Here is a 20,567-nt window from a genome sequence, read left to right as displayed (position 1 = left end):
GGTAATTTCTGTACTTTGATCCTAAGCTCCATTTTTGTAAAATTTGTAGTTTATTCCCTATGCAAATGAGGCTGTTTGGTGCAATGGGGCAGGCCTGATCTGCCCCAGCCGGCCTTCCCCTCCTAATGAAATGTGGGGGGAGGGAGTTTCTTCAAGCTGCTAGATACAACTCCAGTGTGTGATTTCTCAATGTGCAGATATCATGGCTGCTATTGTAACTTGTACTATAATTGTTCACAGAGGGAACGCTGTCCAAAAAGAGGGCCGGATGAGCTATGCAGAATTTGTCTGGTTCTTAATATCTGAGGAGGACAAGAAAAACCCCACAAGGTAATGATGGGGGTTGTGTCTGGTAATACAACATCATACGTCTTCTAGCTCAGGCAGTGCACCCTGGGAAAAGGGGATGTAGTTTACAACACTTTGAAATCCTTAAAATATAGCCAAGTCAGAATCTTCTCTAAATGTAAGATGCACTCATAATAACAGCATTGAGACTGCCACCTAGTGGTCAGAAGTGTTAATTGCATGGTTGTCTTATTCTGCAAATGTCAATGGATTTAAACTAAAAAGCATTGTCTCTTGTTAGCAGGTATATATAGAGTAGTGCAATATAATAAAAGGATCTATAAAAAGTATTTATGTCATTGGTCTGATACTAAATCCTTGCGCTGTCTTCCCACAGCATTGAGTACTGGTTCCGGTGCATGGACCTGGATGGAGATGGTGTGTTATCCATGTATGAACTGGAATACTTCTATGAAGAGCAGTGTGAGAAGATGGAAACTATGGGTATTGAGCCACTACCCTTTCAGGATCTGCTGTGCCAGCTATTAGACCTGGTAAAACCAGAAGTTGAAGGTGCGGAGCAATAGTATTATAACATGGGAAGATTATTGCTTACAAGATATTAATACTGGTACTAATGTGATTGTCAAATTCATCACCTTTTAGGTCGAATCACTCTGAAAGACCTGAAACGCTGTAAAATGGCGCACATATTTTATGACACCTGCTTTAATCTGGAGAAGTACCTAGACCACGAACAAAGAGATCCCTTTGCAGTGCAAAAGGTACCATGACCTGTCTGTGTCTCCTTCCTACATCCATACACAATGCTTCCTCATAACATACTAGTGATTACATAAAGGGATAGTCTCATTAATATGCCTAAAGGATTTTTTTCTAGGATTTTTAGACTAGAACCGGACTAAAATAAAAAACAATATATCGATATACAGTGGTGCCTTGGATTACGAGCATAATTCACTCCGGGACCGTGCTTGTAATCCAAATCCACTCTTAAACCGAAGCAAATTTTCCAATAAGAAATCAATGAAATGCAGAGAAATGGTTCCGCACCCCAAAAATATTGACTTTTATACTATTTCTTAATAAGAATGGTCATTATTCAGGTAAATATACACCTACACGGATGGATATTTAGATAACTGTCCCACTCCCAACCATATACACATCAGTGGAGAAAAAGGAACCATTCTTGAGAAATTGGAAGCATTGATAACTTATTATACTAAAATATTCTGGAAACTCTCCAAGTACATTGCTCCGGGCTCCTACTCACATCCAGTATATCCCATCTCTCCCTGTACAGGATGTTGACAGTGAAATACCAGAACCGTCTGACTGGGACAGATACGCCGCAGAAGAATACGAGATCCTGGTCGCTGAGGAAACTGCCACTGAGCATTTACAAGAGGGGTAAGTCCCTGATATTTCATAGTTCATCCCTCATGTTACAAGAACATAGCTGTTGCTGGTATCTGAACTTATTTGTGGTAACAAAATGGCACACAATGTTATTAGGTCTGTGTGACATGTCAAAAGTGTTGATTGGTCAGAATAAGGGTGTTTGGGACCCCTCCAATCATTAGATTGAGGTAGAAGTTCACAGTTATGTGCTTCATTCCCCAACTTGCTGCTCTATCCGACTCTTTGCAGGAGATGGGCTCTATAGACTTTGTACAGTATTAGGCCCCATTCACACTATGGAATTGGTGCTGAGATTCTGTGCGGAATCCCCCGCATGGACTCTGCACCGAATCCTGCCTTCTATCTGTTTGAATGGGAGAGCTTGCGCACCTATGTTCTCTGCACCTCATGTCAATTCTCTGAGTGGAGAGCGGAGGCACGCGAGCCCTCCCATTCAAAAAGATAGAAATGCAGGTGTAAGAGAACCCAACAGCATCCAGGAATTTGGCCAAAGTTCAAAGCTTTATTGCACGTCTAAATACAGCAGCGACGTTTCGACAGAGCACAGTCTTTATCAAGATCATGCTTGGTCGAAACGTTGCTGCTGCAATTGGACCTGCAAAAGAGTTCATGTTATAAACTGACAGTAATGCTTTAAACATACATGCTCAAGTTGGATGGTTTGTGGGAGACTAAATTAAAGTGTCACTGTCGTTTTGTTTTGGTTTTTTAGTACAATAGTACAGGCGATTTTGTAATTAGTAATTAGGTTTATTAGGCAAATATGCCATTATCTGCATTCAAAAAGACTTTCCCCAGCCCCCCCCTCCCCTCCCTCCTCTCTCATCCACTGCTCATTATCAGGAAATCTTGACTCTTTTACATCAGTCGGGGCCCTGTCTGTTCTATGGAGGGGGCAGGAGGAAGGAGGGAGATTAGTCGCCAGCAGAGAGCAGAGAACAAAGGATTACACAGTGGGAGCTGTGTGAAAGCCAGTATTTAGAGGTCAGAGGTCAGTGCTGACTTCAGAGGAGATAGCCCAGTGATGTAGCTGTAAATTAATTCTTTGTTGTCCTGTTTTGGTGCCTCATCTCCCTCAACCCATCCCCTCTCTATAGAGAACAATGGAGACAGAGGGGAGAGCTTTAGACTGCTTTCTCATGATAAAAATGCATTTTGCGGCTAATAAACCCAATTACAAAGTTTCTTAATATCTCCTGTACTATTGATTTATGCAAAAAAAAAATTAAACAACAGTGGCACTTTAATGTGTATGAGCTTTTTAACTGATTCCGTACTAATACTGATAGGACATACCAGGATGAAGGGAGCAAATATACTGAGAACCATATTTCCATCTTTGTCTTCTGCCATAATGATGCTGCCAGTATCCTTTGCTATGCCTGGTATTACAGCCCAACCCAAAACATTTAATGAGGTCAACCTCCAATACCAGGTTGAAGGGGAACTGACAGGACAGATATGCATATATCCATGCTGACAGTTTGCCATTGCCGATTACACAAGCTGTGCGTACTTACCTCATGCACTGCTCTGTGATTGGGTGTGCTCATGAAGAACGATTCTTATACCGGGCTGGCGGCCTGAAGATTGAGCAGCGTCCAGAGTGGGGAAGGCACAGTCAGTGTCACAGACACACCTCTGTAACACTGTCAGTTCGGGATAAAGATCTGTTTTCATGAAGATGCCGGATCACAGAGCAGTGTGGAAGGTAAGTATGTACTGCTCTTGTGATTGGCAGATATCCATGCTGTCAGTTTCCCTTTAAGCACATGGGTGAATGTGGAAAGGTACTGCAGCGGTCCCTTCCAGTCTTTTGATAAAGAAGGTATCAGCAGTCACACTTGTACCAATCCCATTACACATCCTAGCAATGAACCATCAATTATGACAAGTACAGTATCCCAGTAACTATGCAGAATTACCTTTATGTAGTATTTTCTTCTTATTCCCAGGTCATTTGAAGATGACTATGATGGAGACGAGATAATTTCTGCTCCCGAAATCAACAGCAAGATGGACAAGTTGGTCATCTCGGACCTGACGGCGTGAGGCCGACCCTGCACCCTTCACTGGACAATCAGACTGACCAGTATTTATGGACTGAGCCCTGGTCACCAGAAGACTTTCAGGGGGAAATAATATATAAATATATTTTTTATGATTATTTTGTGAAGAGAATTGCTTTGTTTTGTAAAAAGCTCTATGACATAAGTTCTGCTTTTATTTTACCACATTGTGTGTGAGTGCACAAGTTTGCTGTCAAATGAACAAAAAAGCCATTTATGTGCAATATGTCTTAAATACAGGGCCGATGTGTACCCGCAGCAGTGCAGGGGCAGTCCGGGATGGCTACCCTGACCAACCAATCAGAATCCAGCTCTCATTTTCTGACCTGCACACAGCAATGATGAAAGCTGGAATCTGATTGGCTGCGGTGGGTAAGGGCTCCGATCCCCCTGTGTACTAGTGCGGATACACAAGGGCCTGTGTGTTACTTGTAGAGAAATGACCTGATGTATTTGTATGTAATCACTGCCTTTACCCACCTCATACCTGTACGCTGCCGACACATAGAACCAAAGCTCCGCTGTCCACACATCAGAAAGCCTCTATTAGATAACTGTATATGTACCGAGGAGGTCCTAGCATGGAGTCGTGTATCTCTATTTATCACAGCCTTCCAGTATTCTTCATCATGTGTATAATTCATACCAAACTCTATGTAAATATGTGTAAGAAGAACGTAAGGGAATAACCATTCAAAATTATTACAGGGATGAGGCTGGCAAAGCATTCTGGGACATGAAACAGTATAGACCATAGCTACCAAATATATTATATATATATATATATATATATATATATATATATATATATTTATATATATATACTGGAGAAATCACTGACCCCCATATGCAGTGTGTCCCAGAACGCTCAGCCGCCAGATAGTGTCCCTTTCAGTTGAATACAAGTAAGTTCCCTATGTATAAAGCACTTTTAGGGCATTTTATGTTGTCCGCTCATCCAGTGCCATCACAGTCCCTCTCTTGGTGTCCGCCTTGTCTGTTACTTGGATTGTTTGATCCTTCCTGGGATGTGCCTTCACTCTTTGTAGACAAATATATCAATGCAGAGTTTTAGTTTTGTAAGTAGTGTATATATTAAAAGTGAGTGGTACCTAATGCTGGTAGTGTTGTGTGATCCACCATGGCACCAGAGTGCTGGAGATTGTCTCTCTCTTCCTGCTGGTCCATATGATAATCTCCCGCAGCCTTGCCCCATGCTCAACATCCACCTGGTGTTTAGTGTCGGTGAAAAGTCCGTTTTATTGAGCTGTTTCCAGCTGAGAAATTGTTGTATGTTGTGTGATCTAACAACCAATTGTAGAGTTGCGGGACAATACCATATATACAGGTTTGGAGTTGGATCCCATCTATTGGTGACTGTGTATAGGGGAGAGATCCATCGATCGAGGCCAGTACACACGCACTTAAACAAGCATTATAAAAAAAATAAAAAAAAAAGAATATAGTAGTGTGTATATAGTAATGTACACACCAAAATTTGTATATACTTTATTAGGGATACAGCCTAACCAAAAACACCCTGAAATAAGGGGTGTACACCCCACTGAACAGGGATCAAATAGATCCACAATAGGGGCCGGGTGTAGGATAGATGTATACAAAAAATGCACAATGATAAATATATAGTCAACATAAATGCATAAGAGTAGATGAATATTTTTATGTATACATCTATCCCATACCCGGCCCCTATTGTGGATGTATTTGATCCCTGTTCAGTGGGGTGTACACCCTTTATCTCAGGGTGTTGTTTGGCATGTTTTTGGTTGAGCTGTATCGCTAATAAAGTATATACATTTTTTGCTACAAATTTTGGTGTGCACATTTCTATATACGTACTTCTTTATTTTTATTTTCTTGATCTATACTGTGATTATTAGTGTGGCCCAGCTACATAATTAAAGGGCTCGTCAAGCAAAAATCTTTTTCTTTCAAATCAACTGGTGTCAGAAAGTTATATAGATTTATAATTTACTTCTATTAAAAAATCTTAAGTCTTCCAGTACTTCTCAGCTGCTGTATGTCCTTCAGGAAATGTTTTATTTTCAGTCTGACACAGTGCTCTCTGCTAACATCTCTGGCCGAGACAGGAACTGTCCAAAGCAGAAGAGGTTTTCTATAGGGGTTCATAGAAAACCGAGAGTGTTCCTGTCTCGGCCAGAGATGTCAGCAGAGAGCAGTGTGTCAGACTGAAAATAAAATATTTCCTGCAGGACATACAGCAGCTAATAAGTATGGGAAGACTAGAAATTTTTTAATAGAAGTAAATCACAAATCTTTCTGATATCAGTTGATTTGAAAGAAAAAGATTTTCACTGGACAACCCCTTTAATCATGCCTTTTTAAAGGCACTGCAAACGAGCACTGATCTTGCTCATCGCTTGTGTCCTTGCACGGCCCCATATCAGACCATGTAAAAGGACCTTTATACTGGAGGACGTCTCGGTCACATGGCACAGAGCCGAGAGAGAATGCACTAAAGCCCCAATTACACGGGGCTATTCTGAGGAGCAAATGAGCGCTCACCTGTCAGGTCCGCGCTCGCTTACTCCTTGTTCCCCGCTCGCTGCCAGCGCTATTAGGCTCCGTTCACAGGGTGCAAAACTGGCGGAATTCTCCGCCAGCCTCCCTGTCATAATTACAGTCTATGGGAGGCTCGCGCGCCTCCTCTCTCTGCGCTAAAGAATGGACAGGAGAGGAGGTGCGCAAGCCTCCCATAGACTGTCATTATGACAGGGAGGCTGGCGGGATTCCGCTGCAGAGAATTCCACCATGGAATTGCGCCAGTTTAAAGTCCAGGATAAAGTCCCCCATACTTACCCCCTCCCGTTGCCAGGAAATCAAAGCCACGCCTCTTCATGTTAATTATGCAAATTAGCACAGATGAGTCCGATGCCCATAGGAAATTACTGCTCAAGTGGTTTGCTATGGGCATCAGCTCATCCCATCATATAGACATGGGGGAGATTTATCAAACTGGTATGAAGTAGAATTGTCGTAGTTGCCCCTAGCAACCAATCAGATTTCACCTTTCATTTCCCAAAGAACGTGTGAGGAATGAAAAGTGGAATCTGATTGGTTGCTAGGGGCAACTAAGACAATTCTACTTTACACCAGTTTGGTAAATCTCCATGCTTTATTTTTTTGTTTGTTTTTTTAACCCCCCCTGTCTGTAGAAGTCTATTAGGGGAACAATGCTATAATTTTTTTTTTAAATGTCACATACAAAACTGCCACAGGAAATGACCAATTGGATCAGAATAGAGGTCACGTGTATTACCGTCACGGCACAAGGATACCCGAACTTCCAGATACTAAATGGAATTCACTGCCGATTGAGTCAGCAAACTTCATGAGGTACTAGTGATCTTTTGTTCAGTCTTAAAGTGGTATTCCCATTTGTTTAACTTCACGGTAATGTGCATGGAGACATTTGCACTGTACATGTATATATGCACACAGTATATACAGAAAAATCATTGCATTCAGAATGGGAAGAAACCTCCAGCTTGGTTCTACTATTGAATGGACAGCGTTCTCGCTAGGCAGGTGTTACTTTTGCCAGCAGCTCCAGGCTGCCCATTATACATGTGTACTGCTACAGGTGAGTATGTAAACTGAAGGGGACATACAATGGGTAGTGTTATCTATGGGGATAATGCACCAGGTGTGCCCATTACATTTCTATTTGAGCCTCTGCATATAGAAAAACTGATATATAATTGTATAGACCAATATACACACCTATGGTTATGAGGTATAAGTGCATAAATCTTCGTTTCTGCCGTCTCCACCGGCAGAAGACTGAGACCCCTGTGACAACACAAATCATTGTATTGTTCTACACATCATCCATGTGGAATGTGTGAATATTTACGGACGGTATTCCTAGTGATTGTCCCACTTTTTGCTGTCGCTTCAGGGGTTGAAAGAAGTAAGTAAAAAATAAAACAATTTCTTTTTGCTGAGTTTGATTTACTCTGATCTTTGTAGAATGGTTTTGTATAATATACACTGGAGAATTGTACATGATGTGGAAATATACAACATCATGTACATTGCACATAGCATGAGGCAGTGTAAATTGACACCAGAAAGGCGGTGGGAAGAATCTGCCTATTTCCTACTGAGCAGACAGCACTAGTCCAACCAGATGCATGCCCAGTAGTGATGAGCGAGCATGCTCCTCGTTCGAGTATTAGGGTACTCAATAGTACTTGTTACTTGAACGAGCATCTCGGGATACTCGAGAAAATGGCATCATTTCTCAGCCAATCAACATGCAGCTGCGATCACGTGGGACCCATACATGTCGATAGCAGCGATTGGTTGACCAGTTCCCTGCCATATAAAAATCTCGGACGCCGAGGCTCACATGCATGCTGGAAGAAAATAGGGACCGAGCTGCTGCTTGTCAGGGAGAGCGCTAGGGAGGGAATTAGCGTTCCAGTATGCAGGGATACTATATACAGAACCCAATAGCCCTTTTAAGGGCTTAAAATCTTTTTTTTTTTTTCTTTTTATTACTCCAGACTGTTGGCTGGGAATTGCAGTGCAGCTATCACGATTTTAGCAGCACACAGAAAGGGGACAGCTGGTGTTGCATACAGACCCCAAAGAAGTCCTCAGTACTACTATATTTTTTGTGGCTGGTGCTGCTGCTGTTGTACATTGTATTGCTGTGATTTGTAGTACAGCTGCATAGAACCTCACTGCTCATTGTCCTGTGTAACAGGTGGCATAGACCATATACCACCACCACACACACACACACAGACTATACGACAACCTCCAAAAACTAGTGTGACCAGAATATTTTCTTATTTCTTCGTGCAGCATTATCCAAGCTCACTGCTAATTGCTAATGCTGCGTTTACACTGAACGATAATTCGCCCAATCGTACGATTAATGGTTTTGAAATAACGATTTTTTTTTAAATAACGATCAGCGTTTAGAGGAAACGATATATCGTACGGAAAAATCGTTTTGCTATCGCTTAAGCCTATCTCGCACATAAGTAAAATCAGTGAAAAACTGTTTACATGGAACGATCTGCGATTTTTTTGCGAACGATTTAAGAACATGTTCAAAGATCAAAATGAACAGTATATTTTCTTATTTCTTTAATTCTCAGTGCAGCCATATACAAGCTGACTGCTAATTGCCCTGTTTAAGAGGGTGGCATACACTACATAGCAGCACTTACACTTAGCCTCGAAGGGGGGAGGCAAGGTCAGTCACAGGACCGGTTGGAAGAGGAGTGAGCAGAGGGAGAAGCAGGGCCAGAGCAAGTAGATCAGCAACTGTTTCACGGAGTCAAACTCCCGTGGCCAGGCCTAGATGTTTGCAAGCCTGGAGGTTCTTTAACCCCTTAACGACAAAGGGCGTATATTTTGCCCTATTGTCGGTAAGGGGCTTCAGAATGGGGCCGCGCGGCAACCCCGCTCTGAACCGCCGCGGTCCCAGGTGCTGCGTGTAGCCCGGGACCGTGGCTAATCAGGTAATCGGAGGCAGCTGTCAAAGTTGACAGCTGCCTCCGATTACCGGAGGCAGCAGTTCCCTAGTGTCTAGTGGGGGAGATCGCTCCCCCGGGACGTTGTCCCGGAGGAGCAATCTCCTTGTCTGAAGTCGGCCGGGGACCGCACCAAGATGGCGCCGTACCCGGGTCGGCACTCCTTTGTATTCGTCTGCAGCGGCCGAAAGCAAACGAGTGCCGATCTCATTGATCTTTGCTGTATATCTATACAGCAAAGATCTCAATGAGAGGTCAAAGTGTATATACTAGAAGACCCCCAGGGGGAATAACCCTAACCCCAGGGGGGCTTCTAGTATATGTGTAAAAAAAAAAAAAAGTGTTGTTATTAGTAAAAAGCCCCCTCCCCTAATAAAAGTCTGAATCACCCCCCTTTTCTCAGGTTATAAATAAAAATAAATGTGCGTAATCAGCCGAACTATTAATTAATTAATCACATTCCTGATCTCGCACCGTAAACGACGAAAGCGCAAAAAAAGGTATATGCGCAATCAAGGTACCGATAGAAAGTAAACAACATGGCGCAAAAAATAACACCTGACACAGCCCCATAGACCAAAGGATTTATCCAATAAGCCTGGGAATAGAGCGATTTTAAGGAACGTATATTTGTTAACAATGGATTGAATTTTTTACAGGCCATCAGATACAATAAAAGTTATACATGTCACATATCGTTTTAATCGTAACGACTTGAGGAACATGCGTAACAACTCAGTTTTACCCCAGGGCGAATGGCGTAAAAACAAATACCCCCCAAATAAACAAAATGTGTTTTTTTTTTTCAATTCCACCACACTTTGAATTTTTTTCTGGTTTCGCAGTGCACTTTATGAAAAAATTCAGCCTGTCATTGCAAAGTACAATTAGTGGCGCAAAAAATAAGGGCTCATGTGGGTTTCTAGGTGGAAAAAATGTAAGTGCTATGGCCTTTTAACCCCTTAGGGACCAGGCTCATTTTTCAAAATCTGACCTGTCTCACTTTATGCGCTTATAGCTCAGTGATGCTTTAACATATGCTAGCGATTCTGAGATTGTTTTTTTTGTAACATATGGTACTTTATATTAGTAGTAAAATTTGGTCACTATCTTTTGTGTTTTTTGTGAAAAACATAAAAATATCATGAAAAATTTGCACTTTACAAACTTTGAAATTCTCTGCTTCTAAGAAAAGAAAGTTGTATCACATAAATTAGTTACTAGGTCACATTACCAATATGTCCTCTTTATTCTGGCATAATTTGGTAAACATATTTTACTTTTCTTCGGTGTTACGGGGCTTAGAAATGTATTAGCAAATTACCAATTTTTCATGAAATTTCCAAAACTAATTTTTTTTTAGGGACCAGTTCTTTTTTGAAGTGTGTTTAGGAGGCTTGTATACTTGAAACCCCCATAAATGACCCCATTTTGGAAACTAGACACCTTAAAGAATTAATCTAGGGGTATAATGAGCATTTTAACCCTACAGGGGCTGGAGGAAAGTATTCACAATTAGGCGGGAAAAAAATGGAAAATAGAAATTTTTTCAAATAATATGTTCGTTCAGATTAAAGTTTCTCATTTTCACAAGCAACAGGAGAGAAAAAGCACCACAAAATTTGTAAAGCAGGTCCTCCTGAGTACAATGGTACCCCATATGGGGGCATAAACCACTGTATGGGCACACAGCGGTGCTCAGAAGGGAAGGAGCGCCAATTAGCATTTTCAGTGCAGATTTTGCTGTACAAGTTTTCAGGCGCCAGGTGCGTTTGCAGTGCCCCTGTAGTGCCAGGGAAGTGAACCCCCCCCCCCCCCAAAAGTCAGCCCATTTTGGAAAGATAACCCCTCAAAGAATACATCTTGGGGTGTGGTGAGCATTTTGACCCCACAGGTATTAGAGGAAAGTATTTAAAATTAGACAGTAAAAATGAAAAACTAGAATTTTTCCAATAATATGTTTGTTTAGTTTGAAATTTCTCAACTTCACAAGGAAAGGGAGAGAAAAAAGCACCCCAAAATCTGTAACGCAGGTTCTCCTTAGTACAACGGTACCTCATATGTGGGCATAAACCACTGTATGGGCACACAGCCGGGCTCAGAAGGGAAGGAGCGCCAATTAGCATTTTCAGTGCAGATTTTGCTGGTCAGGTGCGTTTGCAGAGCCCCTGTAGTGTCCGCAGAAGAGAAACCCCCCAAAAGTCACAGAAGTAATCTTGGGGTGCAGTGAGCATTTTGACCCCACAGGTATTAGAGGATAGTATTCAAAATTATAATTTTTCCAATAATATGTTTGTTTAGTTTGAAATTTCTCAACTTCACAAGGAAAGGGAGAGAAAGCGCACCGCAAAATCTGTAACGCAGGTTCTCCTGAGTACAACGGTACCCCATATGTGAGCATAAACCACTGTATGGGCACACAGTCGGGCTTAGAAGGGAATGAGCGCCAATTAGCATTTGTAGTACAGAGGGCACCCCTCAAAGAAGTCATCTTGGGGTGCAGTGAGCTATTTGACCCCACAGGTATTAGAGGAAAGGATTCAAAATTAGAAAGTAAAAATGAAAAAAATGAATTTTTTCAATAATATGTTTGTTTAGTTAGAAATTTCTCAATTTCACGAGAAACAGGAGAGAAAATGCACTGCAAATTTGTAAAGCATGTTTTCCTGAGTACAACGGTACCTCATATGTGGGCATAAACCCCTGTATGGGCACACAGCCGGGCTGAGAACGGAAGGAGCGTCATTTTGCTGGTGCAAAACCGCAGCTAGTATCGGTTATAAATAGCGCAGGTGCTAAAATATTTTTTTTTAAATGAGATTACAGGTAATCTGGGGTGGTGACGGGCGACGTCTTCACTGCCCGTTCAGCCAATCAGTGCTGAGAATTCTCCGCTCCGGGCAGTTACAGGAGGGGGTCAGCTGTCACACTGACCGCTGATCCCCCGTCCTGCAGCCGCCGCCGGGCGGTAATTTGTTCCGATGCGCCCGCCGTTAAAAGGCGTACGCATCGGAATAAAGCCCATTAGTGGCCGCCGTGAAAAGGCAGCATGGCGGTCACTAAGGGGTTAAGCACAAGGAGGAAAAACCGAAAACGCTAAAATCGAAATTGGCTCTGTCTTTAAGGGGTTAAAGAAACTGCGGATGACCAACGGACTGTAGTGTGCAACCTGTGCCATGCCAGGATCAGCAGGGGAGCCACCACTACAGCATGCGCAGGCATATGAGTGCTAAACACCCCACTCAGTGGAACCAAGACCGTTCAGTTACTGCAAGTCGCACCCCTGCTCCTTCCCCTGTGTCACATGCTGGCTCTGTCAGTCCCCCACCCAGGCCCCAGGCACGAGCGCCTCCTGCCCTACACCCACCCCTTCACCACCACTATGCTCCACACACTCCAACAAGGTGTCCAAGCGCAGAGTTCAATTGTCCCTACAACAGACCTTTGAACGGAAGCGCAAGTACACTGCCACTCACCCACATGCACAAGCCCTAAATGTGCACATAGGCAAACTGCTGAGATTGGAGATGCTGCCCTATCGGCTGGTAGAGACAGAGGCTTTTAGGAACCTCATGGCGGTGGCTGTCCCTCGGTACTCTACTGTGTCAGGCCTAATTTTTAGGAGGTTCCACACCTGCCTTATCTAAAGGCTGGTAAAGGCCACTTTTTTTTTTTTTTTTTTAAATCTTCAATTTAAATTTTCAAATCAAATCGACTTCAATTCAAGTGCTATTTTGCAGGGCTTTCAGGTCATCTATTATATCTCCAAGATACACGCCACCGTTTAAAAACAGGGGTGGGGAACCTTTTCCATGTCGAGGGCTGGTCGGGCCTTAATAAAATCATTCGAGGGCCGCACTCAATGTTATACCGTGCGCGGCAGTTAGTAGCGGGGGTTTGCAGCACCCGAACAAGGCAAAGTATTGTTCCCCTAATGCCCCTGCTATTGTAGTTAACCCTCTGTGATGCCCCTTGTACCTGATCTGAATCCTTAGTGATGCCCCTGGTAGCCTAGTTAACCCCCCAGCCATGTCCCTGGTGGCCTAGTTAACCCCCCCCAGTCATGTCCCTGGTAGCCTAGTTAACTCCTCAGTCATGTCCCTGGTGGCCTAGTTAACTCCTCAGTCATGTCCCTGGTGGCCTAGTTAACCCCTCAGTCATGTCCCTGGTGGCCTAGTTAACCCCCCCAGTCATGTCCCTGGTGGCCTAGTTAACCCCCCCAGTCATGTCCCTGGTAGCCTAGTTAACTCCTCAGTCATGTCCCTGGTGGCCTAGTTAACTCCTCAGTCATGTCCCTGGTGGCCTAGTTAACTCCTCAGTCATGTCCCTGGTGGCCTAGTTAACTCCTCAGTCATGTCCCTGGTGGCCTAGTTAACCCCTCAGTCATGTCCCTGGTAGCCTAGTTAACTCCTCAGTCATGTCCCTGGTGGCCTAGTTAACCCCCCCAGTCATGTCCCTGGTGGCCTAGTTAACCCCCCCCCCCCCCAGTCATGTCCCTGGTAGCCTAGTTAACACCCCCCCCCCCCCCCAGTCATGTCCCTGGTGGCCTAGTTAACCCCCAGTGTCTGCCCCAAATGAAAAAAATAAACATCCCACTCACCTTTCCTCCGCTCCCACGCTGTCCAGGTCCTCTTCTCCCTCCTCTCTTCTGTGCCGGTCTTCTCCTGCAGGCGGCGCGCGATGAAATGACGTCATCGCGCGCGGCCCGCAGGAGTCAGAAGACGTGCGCCGCTCTGGTGAGGCAGGAGCCGGCATACAACACATCTTCCTGTGTCTGTGCCAGCTCCTGCCTCACCAGCGCGGCGCACGTCACAGGAGGGCAGGAGTCAGAAGATGTGCACCGCTCTGAGGGGAAGGAGCCGGCACTCACAGCATCCTCCTGGCAGCTGTCACAGACACAGGAGGATGCCGTGTGTGTCGGCTCCTTCTCCTCCAGAGCGGCGCATGTCACAGGGGAGCCGTGGGCCACATCCGGAGGTGTCAGGGGCCGGATGCGGCCCGCGGGCCGGAAGTTCCCCACCCCTGGTTTAAAGGAACAGACAGTGAAAATAGTGGATCCTAATTTAGCCTCCTTGTGTTGTCCATTTCGAACCATACTATCTGTGGATGTCAACTTGTGGGTGTCCTCTGCCGTCCTTTCATTTTTTACCTGTTTCAAAGGCAGTAGTCAGCTGCTCGTTAAAGGCAACTTTCTGGCTTTTTTTTAATCTACAACGTAAATTTTCAAATCAAATCAACTTCAATTCGACTAATAGTGTGGATGTCTGCTATGTGTCAGATACTGGGTTTCTTTGAGGAGTCAACACAGATGGTCAGCGGTGATGCCGCCATCATCAGCCTCACCATCCTGCTGCTGTGTATGCTTCAAACCTCCCTGCTCAGCCTGAAGTCTGAGATTTTGCCTTCGTCTCAGGAGATGGGGGAAGAACATCCACTGCTAGATAGCCAGCCCACCCTCACGTCTGTTTCTCAGCACGAAGTAGAGGAGGAGGAAGAGGAGCAGACTGCTGGTGCGACTCAAGAGGGTTCCCATCCTCAATCCTTAGCTGTTGAGCGTGTATGGCCTGAAGAGGAGGAATTGGTGGAGGAGGAGGAGGAAATTGACAGTCTATTGAGGAGAGGGAATTCTTGCGTGTTGGGACCCTGGCGAACATGGCTGACTTTATGTTAGGCTGTCTTTCCCGTGACCCTCAGGTTAAAATTTTTTTGACAACACCGATTACTGGGTGTTCACCCTCCTGGACCCTCAGTACAAGCAGAACTTTTCCTCTTTCATTCCTGCCGAAGAACATGGTATGAGAGTGAATCAATATCAACAGGCCCTGGTGCAGAAGCTGAAAATTTACTTCCCATCTGACACCACTAGCGCCAGAGGACGTAGTTCTGTGGGCCAAAAAGCGGGGGAGAGAAGGGGTGGAGCAGGCAGCTTGACAAGGGGGAGGGGAAACACTCTCCAAGGCCCTTGACAGTTTCATGGCACCCCAGCAAAACTATGTCACCCGTCCCCAGTCTAGACAGAGTAGGGTGAGGCCTTCAGAAAGATGGTGAGGGAGTACCTTGCTGACCATACCAACGTATACAATCTGTGGGTAACTGCAGCTTTATAGTATATGCCACCCTCTTACACAGGGCAATTAGCAGTGAGCTTGGATGTGACTGCGGTAAGAATAGGAAAATATACTGGTCACACTAGTTTTTGGAGGTTATCGTATAAAATCTGTGGGTAACTGCACCTATATAGTATACTGTATGCCACCCTCTTACACAGGAAAATTAGCAGTGAACTTGGATGTGACTCACCACTTCTCCCCACCGCTGATTGGAATTTGAGTTGGAGGTGCTGGGCTGCCCTGCCGCTAGCGTGTTGTCAGAACGGGTCTTCAGTGTAGCTGGTGGCATCATTACTGATAAGCGCACCCACCTGTCAACTGACAGCGCTGACAGGCTGACGTTTATAAAAATGAACAAAGCCTGGATTTCACCTGAATTCAACTGCCCACCCGGGGAAAGCAGCTCAACATGAGAATTCTTTGTATATCCTCTCCTCCTCCTCCTCCTCCTCCAATTCTCAGCCAACAGCCAATTCTTGTCCCACCATGCTGTGTCTGGCATAATTGATGGGAGGCTCACTTGCTACCGCTTCTACCTTGGTCACTCTGTCCTCACTGCCATGCTGTGTCTGGCATAATTTTTGGGAGGCTCCCTTGCTACCTCACTTTTATTGGTTCTCAGGGTACACCGCTACTGACACCACAGCAGTGTAAACAGGTGATCACGTGAAGAGAACCATACAAACTTCATACAGATGTTTTTCCTTGGTGGGATTTGAACCCAGGACCCCAGCGCTGCAAGGTTACAGTGCTAACCACTGAGCCACTCAAACTCAAATCAGTGGTGGGGAATCACATAACACAGTACTCAAGGGAGTGTCATGATCATGTGGAGAGAACATACAAACTTCATGCAGATCTTGTTCTGGGCGGGATTTGAACCCCAGACCCCAGCGCTGCAAGGTTACAGTGCTAACAACTGAGCCACTCAAATTCAAACTGAAAATCAAACTCAAATTAGCGGTGGTGAGTCACATGATACAGTGAAAATTACCCCAACTGCAAAAGTAGTCAGGGGGTGTCATGCCCCAGTCCAGGTCAGTCTAGTAACTTAAAGGGAAACTCCGGATAAGAAAAACTTGTTTTCTATTAAAAGAACATTAAAAGTTATATAGATGTGTCTATAAAATGTATTACCGTATCTGTGCGGTTCTGCCACACTGGTAGCTGATAGAAATCCAGGAAGTGAAAAAAAAAATGGCCCCTGTGATAATTCACATTGTCTCCTGCTCCATCTGCTGTCTTACAGACAAATCTTACATGCCTCTGTCTCACATTGTGTGTGTTTCCTGATGATGCATACAAGGGGCAGGGTGTGATCTCACAGGACACTTGGCTGGATCACCCAATCCCCTGACAGATTCACAATCTCTAACCGGCCAGAAGCAGCTGCTGCACTAATTTTACTGATTGTAATGGGTGGGGGCTGTGACGATCACATGAGGGGAAGCATTGCATTCTGGGAAATGCCAAACCAGGAAGAACAGAAACACAAAACAGAGCAAAACCTCCCCAAACAAATGGATTTTTGGTAGTTTCAAAACTGGGATAGACAGGTAAGTAATGCGTTATGCTTCTGCAGAAGTTTCATTTTTTTAACCTCTACCTGGAGTTCCCCTTTTAAAGGAAAGTTATTAAGGGGGGAGGAGGGGAGCACTCTCCAAGGCCTTTGACCGTGGTCGCATGTGCCTTGCCCATCTTAGTCTGGGTCAGAACTATTGTCTTGAGGTTGACCACTAGGCTGTTGCCCAGAATTTGGCGTAATGGTGCAATTAGACAGCCTCAGAGGCATCTATGCATGCTGCCCATGCTGTTTCCTGTCCATTTCCTTGGTGCCAGGTACCTCTGTTTTAATGGTTAACTGTGTTCTTACTGCCATGCTGTGTCAGGCTAAGTTTTGGGGTGATTCATATGCTACCTCTGTTTTAAACCTTCACTGTATGATCACTGCCATACTGTTGCCCAGAATTTGGCGTAATGGTGCGATTGGGCAGCCTGAGGCATTCATGCATGCTGCCCCTGCTGTTTCCTGTCCATTTCCATCATTTTCTGAGGTTGACAGGTTTTTACACAACCTTCCATGTGCCAAGCTTGGGTCTCCTGCAAAAATGCTCGAGTTTACCATTGACTTCAATGGGGTTCATTACTCAAAACGAGCACCCGAGTATCGGGAAATATTCATCTAGAGTAACAAGCACCCGAGCATTTTAGTACTCACTCATCACTAATGCCCAGTATTAAATCTGTGTCCTGGGGGTTGTTAGACTTCTTGCCTGCCCAGTATCACAAGAACAGATGGATCAGACCATATAGCATACCACCTTTGTGATGCTCCGGGGCTACTTTGCTTCAACTGATACTAGAAACCTACAGCATGTGTATATGGATGGAATCAAGGATCAGGAAAATTCTTGAGCTTTCTTTGTGGAAGCTGAAGCGTCATTGAATCATCACCAGGACAATGATTCCAAACTTACCTCAAAGTTCACCAAGGCTTCTGGAGAGGTCATCACCATTGTCTGACAAACACCTAAAGTATTGTATTGCCCCACCTCCCCCAGTTATACAGTACAAATCACCAATATACACTTATAAGCATTTCCCATAGTAAAGTGTTTTTTTCCCTGCCCTTACTACTGCATCAAGGCTTCAATTCCTGGATAAAATGGTGATGTCACGACCCATCTCCCAGAGCTGTGTGGGCTGTGGCTGCTGGAGAGGATGATGGCAGAGGGATGCCCAGTATCCCTCCAGTACCCTGTGTCCCTCTGCCATCATCCTCTCCAGCAGCCATATCCCACACAGCTCTGGGAGTCGGGTCGTGACATCACCATTTTATCCAGGAAGTGAAGCCTTGATGGAGTAGGGAATTCAGCCATAAACATTTTTTTTTTTCATGGGCAACCCCATCAACTATATTTTTGCTGTACTGAACACAGCAGCAGGTCGGATAGGTGGGAGAGGGATTCCTGCTGCAGACAGTGGTGACACAGGGCTATAACCTGACCAAAAACCTGTTCACCACCAGTTGCTATTGGATATATGGAACAACTAAAGGCACAAATTCAACCATTTCTATACCAGCAGTTGATAACTAAAGTTTAGGACTGCAATTCCTCTTTGCACAGATAATCATCAATGATCAGCTGATCACAGGAGGATCAGCTACTGGACCCCATAGTTCAATTTTCATGCATGGACTACACATGGCAGATACATACAGTTCAAGTAAATCCATAGATTGTCAGTGTAATGACCAGATGCGGTTTGCAGTCCTCTGGCTAATACAGAAGGCTCATGAAATGGGACCTCCATCTGTTATTTGACATTATTTTTTTTTTTTTTAAATGTAAGCAGAAATCCCCAGCAATAAAGTGTAACCATGTCACAATAACTCCCCTACAGGACTATTTATATATCAGATGTAATAAAGCTATTAATGATGCAGAGAGCTTTACAATAGGAGCGCCACCACATTATTACAAAACTAACATTTATTGATAAAATGTACATCTCAATACAGCTTTAAAAGGTGGCAGTGAATACCAGCACGGAAGGGCGTAACACTGTCTTCTCACATGGTGCAGAATGTGAAATGCAAAAAATAAAAAAAATTCTCATAACCTTGGGGAAGTAGTTTTAAAGCAAAGATCCAGTAACACACACCTCTACTATGGAACAGATGGATACTGGTTTACTATTAATAAAAGGGGTTGTCTGGGAGTAGAAAAACATGGCTGCTTTCTTCCAGAAACAGCACCACACCTGTCCTAAATTGGCATTGCAGCTCAGCTCCATTGAAGTGAATGGAGCTAAGTCGTAATCTCACACAAAGCCCGAGGACAGGAGTGGTGCTGTTTCTGGAAGAAAGCGACTATGTATTTCTAATTGTGGACAACCTTTAAGAACACTGTGGAAACCAGATTGCTTCCAAGCAGCGAAAACATCTAAAAATGTTGCTGCAGATTTCACCTCTGAAAGAAGAAAAAAAAATGAAATTGACATATTGCAGAATTTAAAATTCATGGCACAAGTCACGGTCCATGCAGACAAGATGTGTAAACCTCATCCATGTGCCTGGTACTTTATATCTTTGCAGATTACCAGTGCAATGTTTCCACCTCGTGTGGGCCCAGCCCTAAAAGCGTTTAATAATATTTACCAATCATAAGTGTGCTTTAGGCTGCACTCACAGCATTTTTCTGCACCAAAATCTGTGCAGATAGACATATGTAATGCACATCCAGTTGTCATGGATGGGAATACACACCACAGTCTGCACTAAACAGCACTGGCTTTAAAATCCTCCAGAATAAGTGATGTCTACATGGAAAACGCACTAGGAGCAAGGGGAGAGTGTGTGTGTGTGTGAGTGTGAGTGAGTGTGAGTGTGAGTGTGTGTGTGTGTGTGTGTGTGTGTGTGTGTCTCCCCACCCTCTTTGGGTATATGCACACAGAGTAACTCTCGCGCTCCCGCTTCCCTCTCTACCTGCTCCATAGATTCCATTCTATGTTCTGGCGGATTCTGCTGGCCGCCCAAAGGATTGCCATATTGTTTCTTTGGGCAGACAACGGAATCCGCCTGAGCCTATGTGATGGGCTGAACTTCAAGTGGAATCGTGGAGGAACGAACAGCGGATTCTGCACTGAGTTTTCCGCAAGAATTACTCCGTGTGCATTTAAGGATAATCCATCCTGGGTCAGGAAAGAAGAAAAAAAAACAAAACAAAAAAAACACCCACATTGTTTAGGCTTCGTGTATACGGGACATTTTGGTCAAGTGAGAAAAGCACAAAACATAACGAAATACAATTTGGTTTTAATAAGACATCACAGAACCTTATATTTAATAATTAAAAAAATAATAAAACAGGTGCCAGTGCTGGCAAATAAGGACAAGTAGTACTAAAGTATTTCCACCAGGTATTCTCATTATCAAAAATAGTTTGAAATCTGCTTAGGAGAGAAAAAGTAGAGGAGAAGAGGGAGCTGTGTATGTGGGGGGTATTACAGAATAGACAGGACATGACATCTTCCTATGGCTTTTTGCCTTGATTTCCCCTACACAGCTGATACACATTAGATGTAATAGTAAGTAATCTATACCTGACAACATTCAC

The 20,567-nt window shown here is 44.2% G+C and overlaps 1 protein-coding gene across 4 annotated transcripts in view; it reads left to right on the top strand.

Annotated features, from left to right (window-relative positions):
• The window catches only part of PPP2R3A (protein phosphatase 2 regulatory subunit B''alpha), a 131,592-nt gene extending 126,964 nt beyond the window's left edge, over positions 1 to 4,628 (top strand). For all 4 annotated transcript variants that reach the window (XM_069975696.1, XM_069975693.1, XM_069975694.1 and 1 more), the window contains 5 exons: positions 241 to 330; positions 686 to 861; positions 955 to 1,073; positions 1,616 to 1,722; positions 3,690 to 4,628. In XM_069975696.1, coding sequence (XP_069831797.1) covers positions 241 to 330; positions 686 to 861; positions 955 to 1,073; positions 1,616 to 1,722; positions 3,690 to 3,786 — 589 coding nt within the window. In that variant the 3' untranslated portion in view covers positions 3,787 to 4,628. The remainder of the gene's footprint in view (positions 1 to 240; positions 331 to 685; positions 862 to 954; positions 1,074 to 1,615; positions 1,723 to 3,689) is intronic.
• Positions 4,629 to 20,567: the final 15,939 nt, after the last annotated feature.

This window comes from Dendropsophus ebraccatus, chromosome 6 (assembly GCF_027789765.1).
Source record: "Dendropsophus ebraccatus isolate aDenEbr1 chromosome 6, aDenEbr1.pat, whole genome shotgun sequence".
Taxonomy (NCBI): Eukaryota; Metazoa; Chordata; class Amphibia; order Anura; family Hylidae; genus Dendropsophus; species Dendropsophus ebraccatus.
The sequence above is the reverse complement of the archived record's forward strand: the minus strand, read 5'-3'. Positions and strand labels throughout refer to the sequence as shown.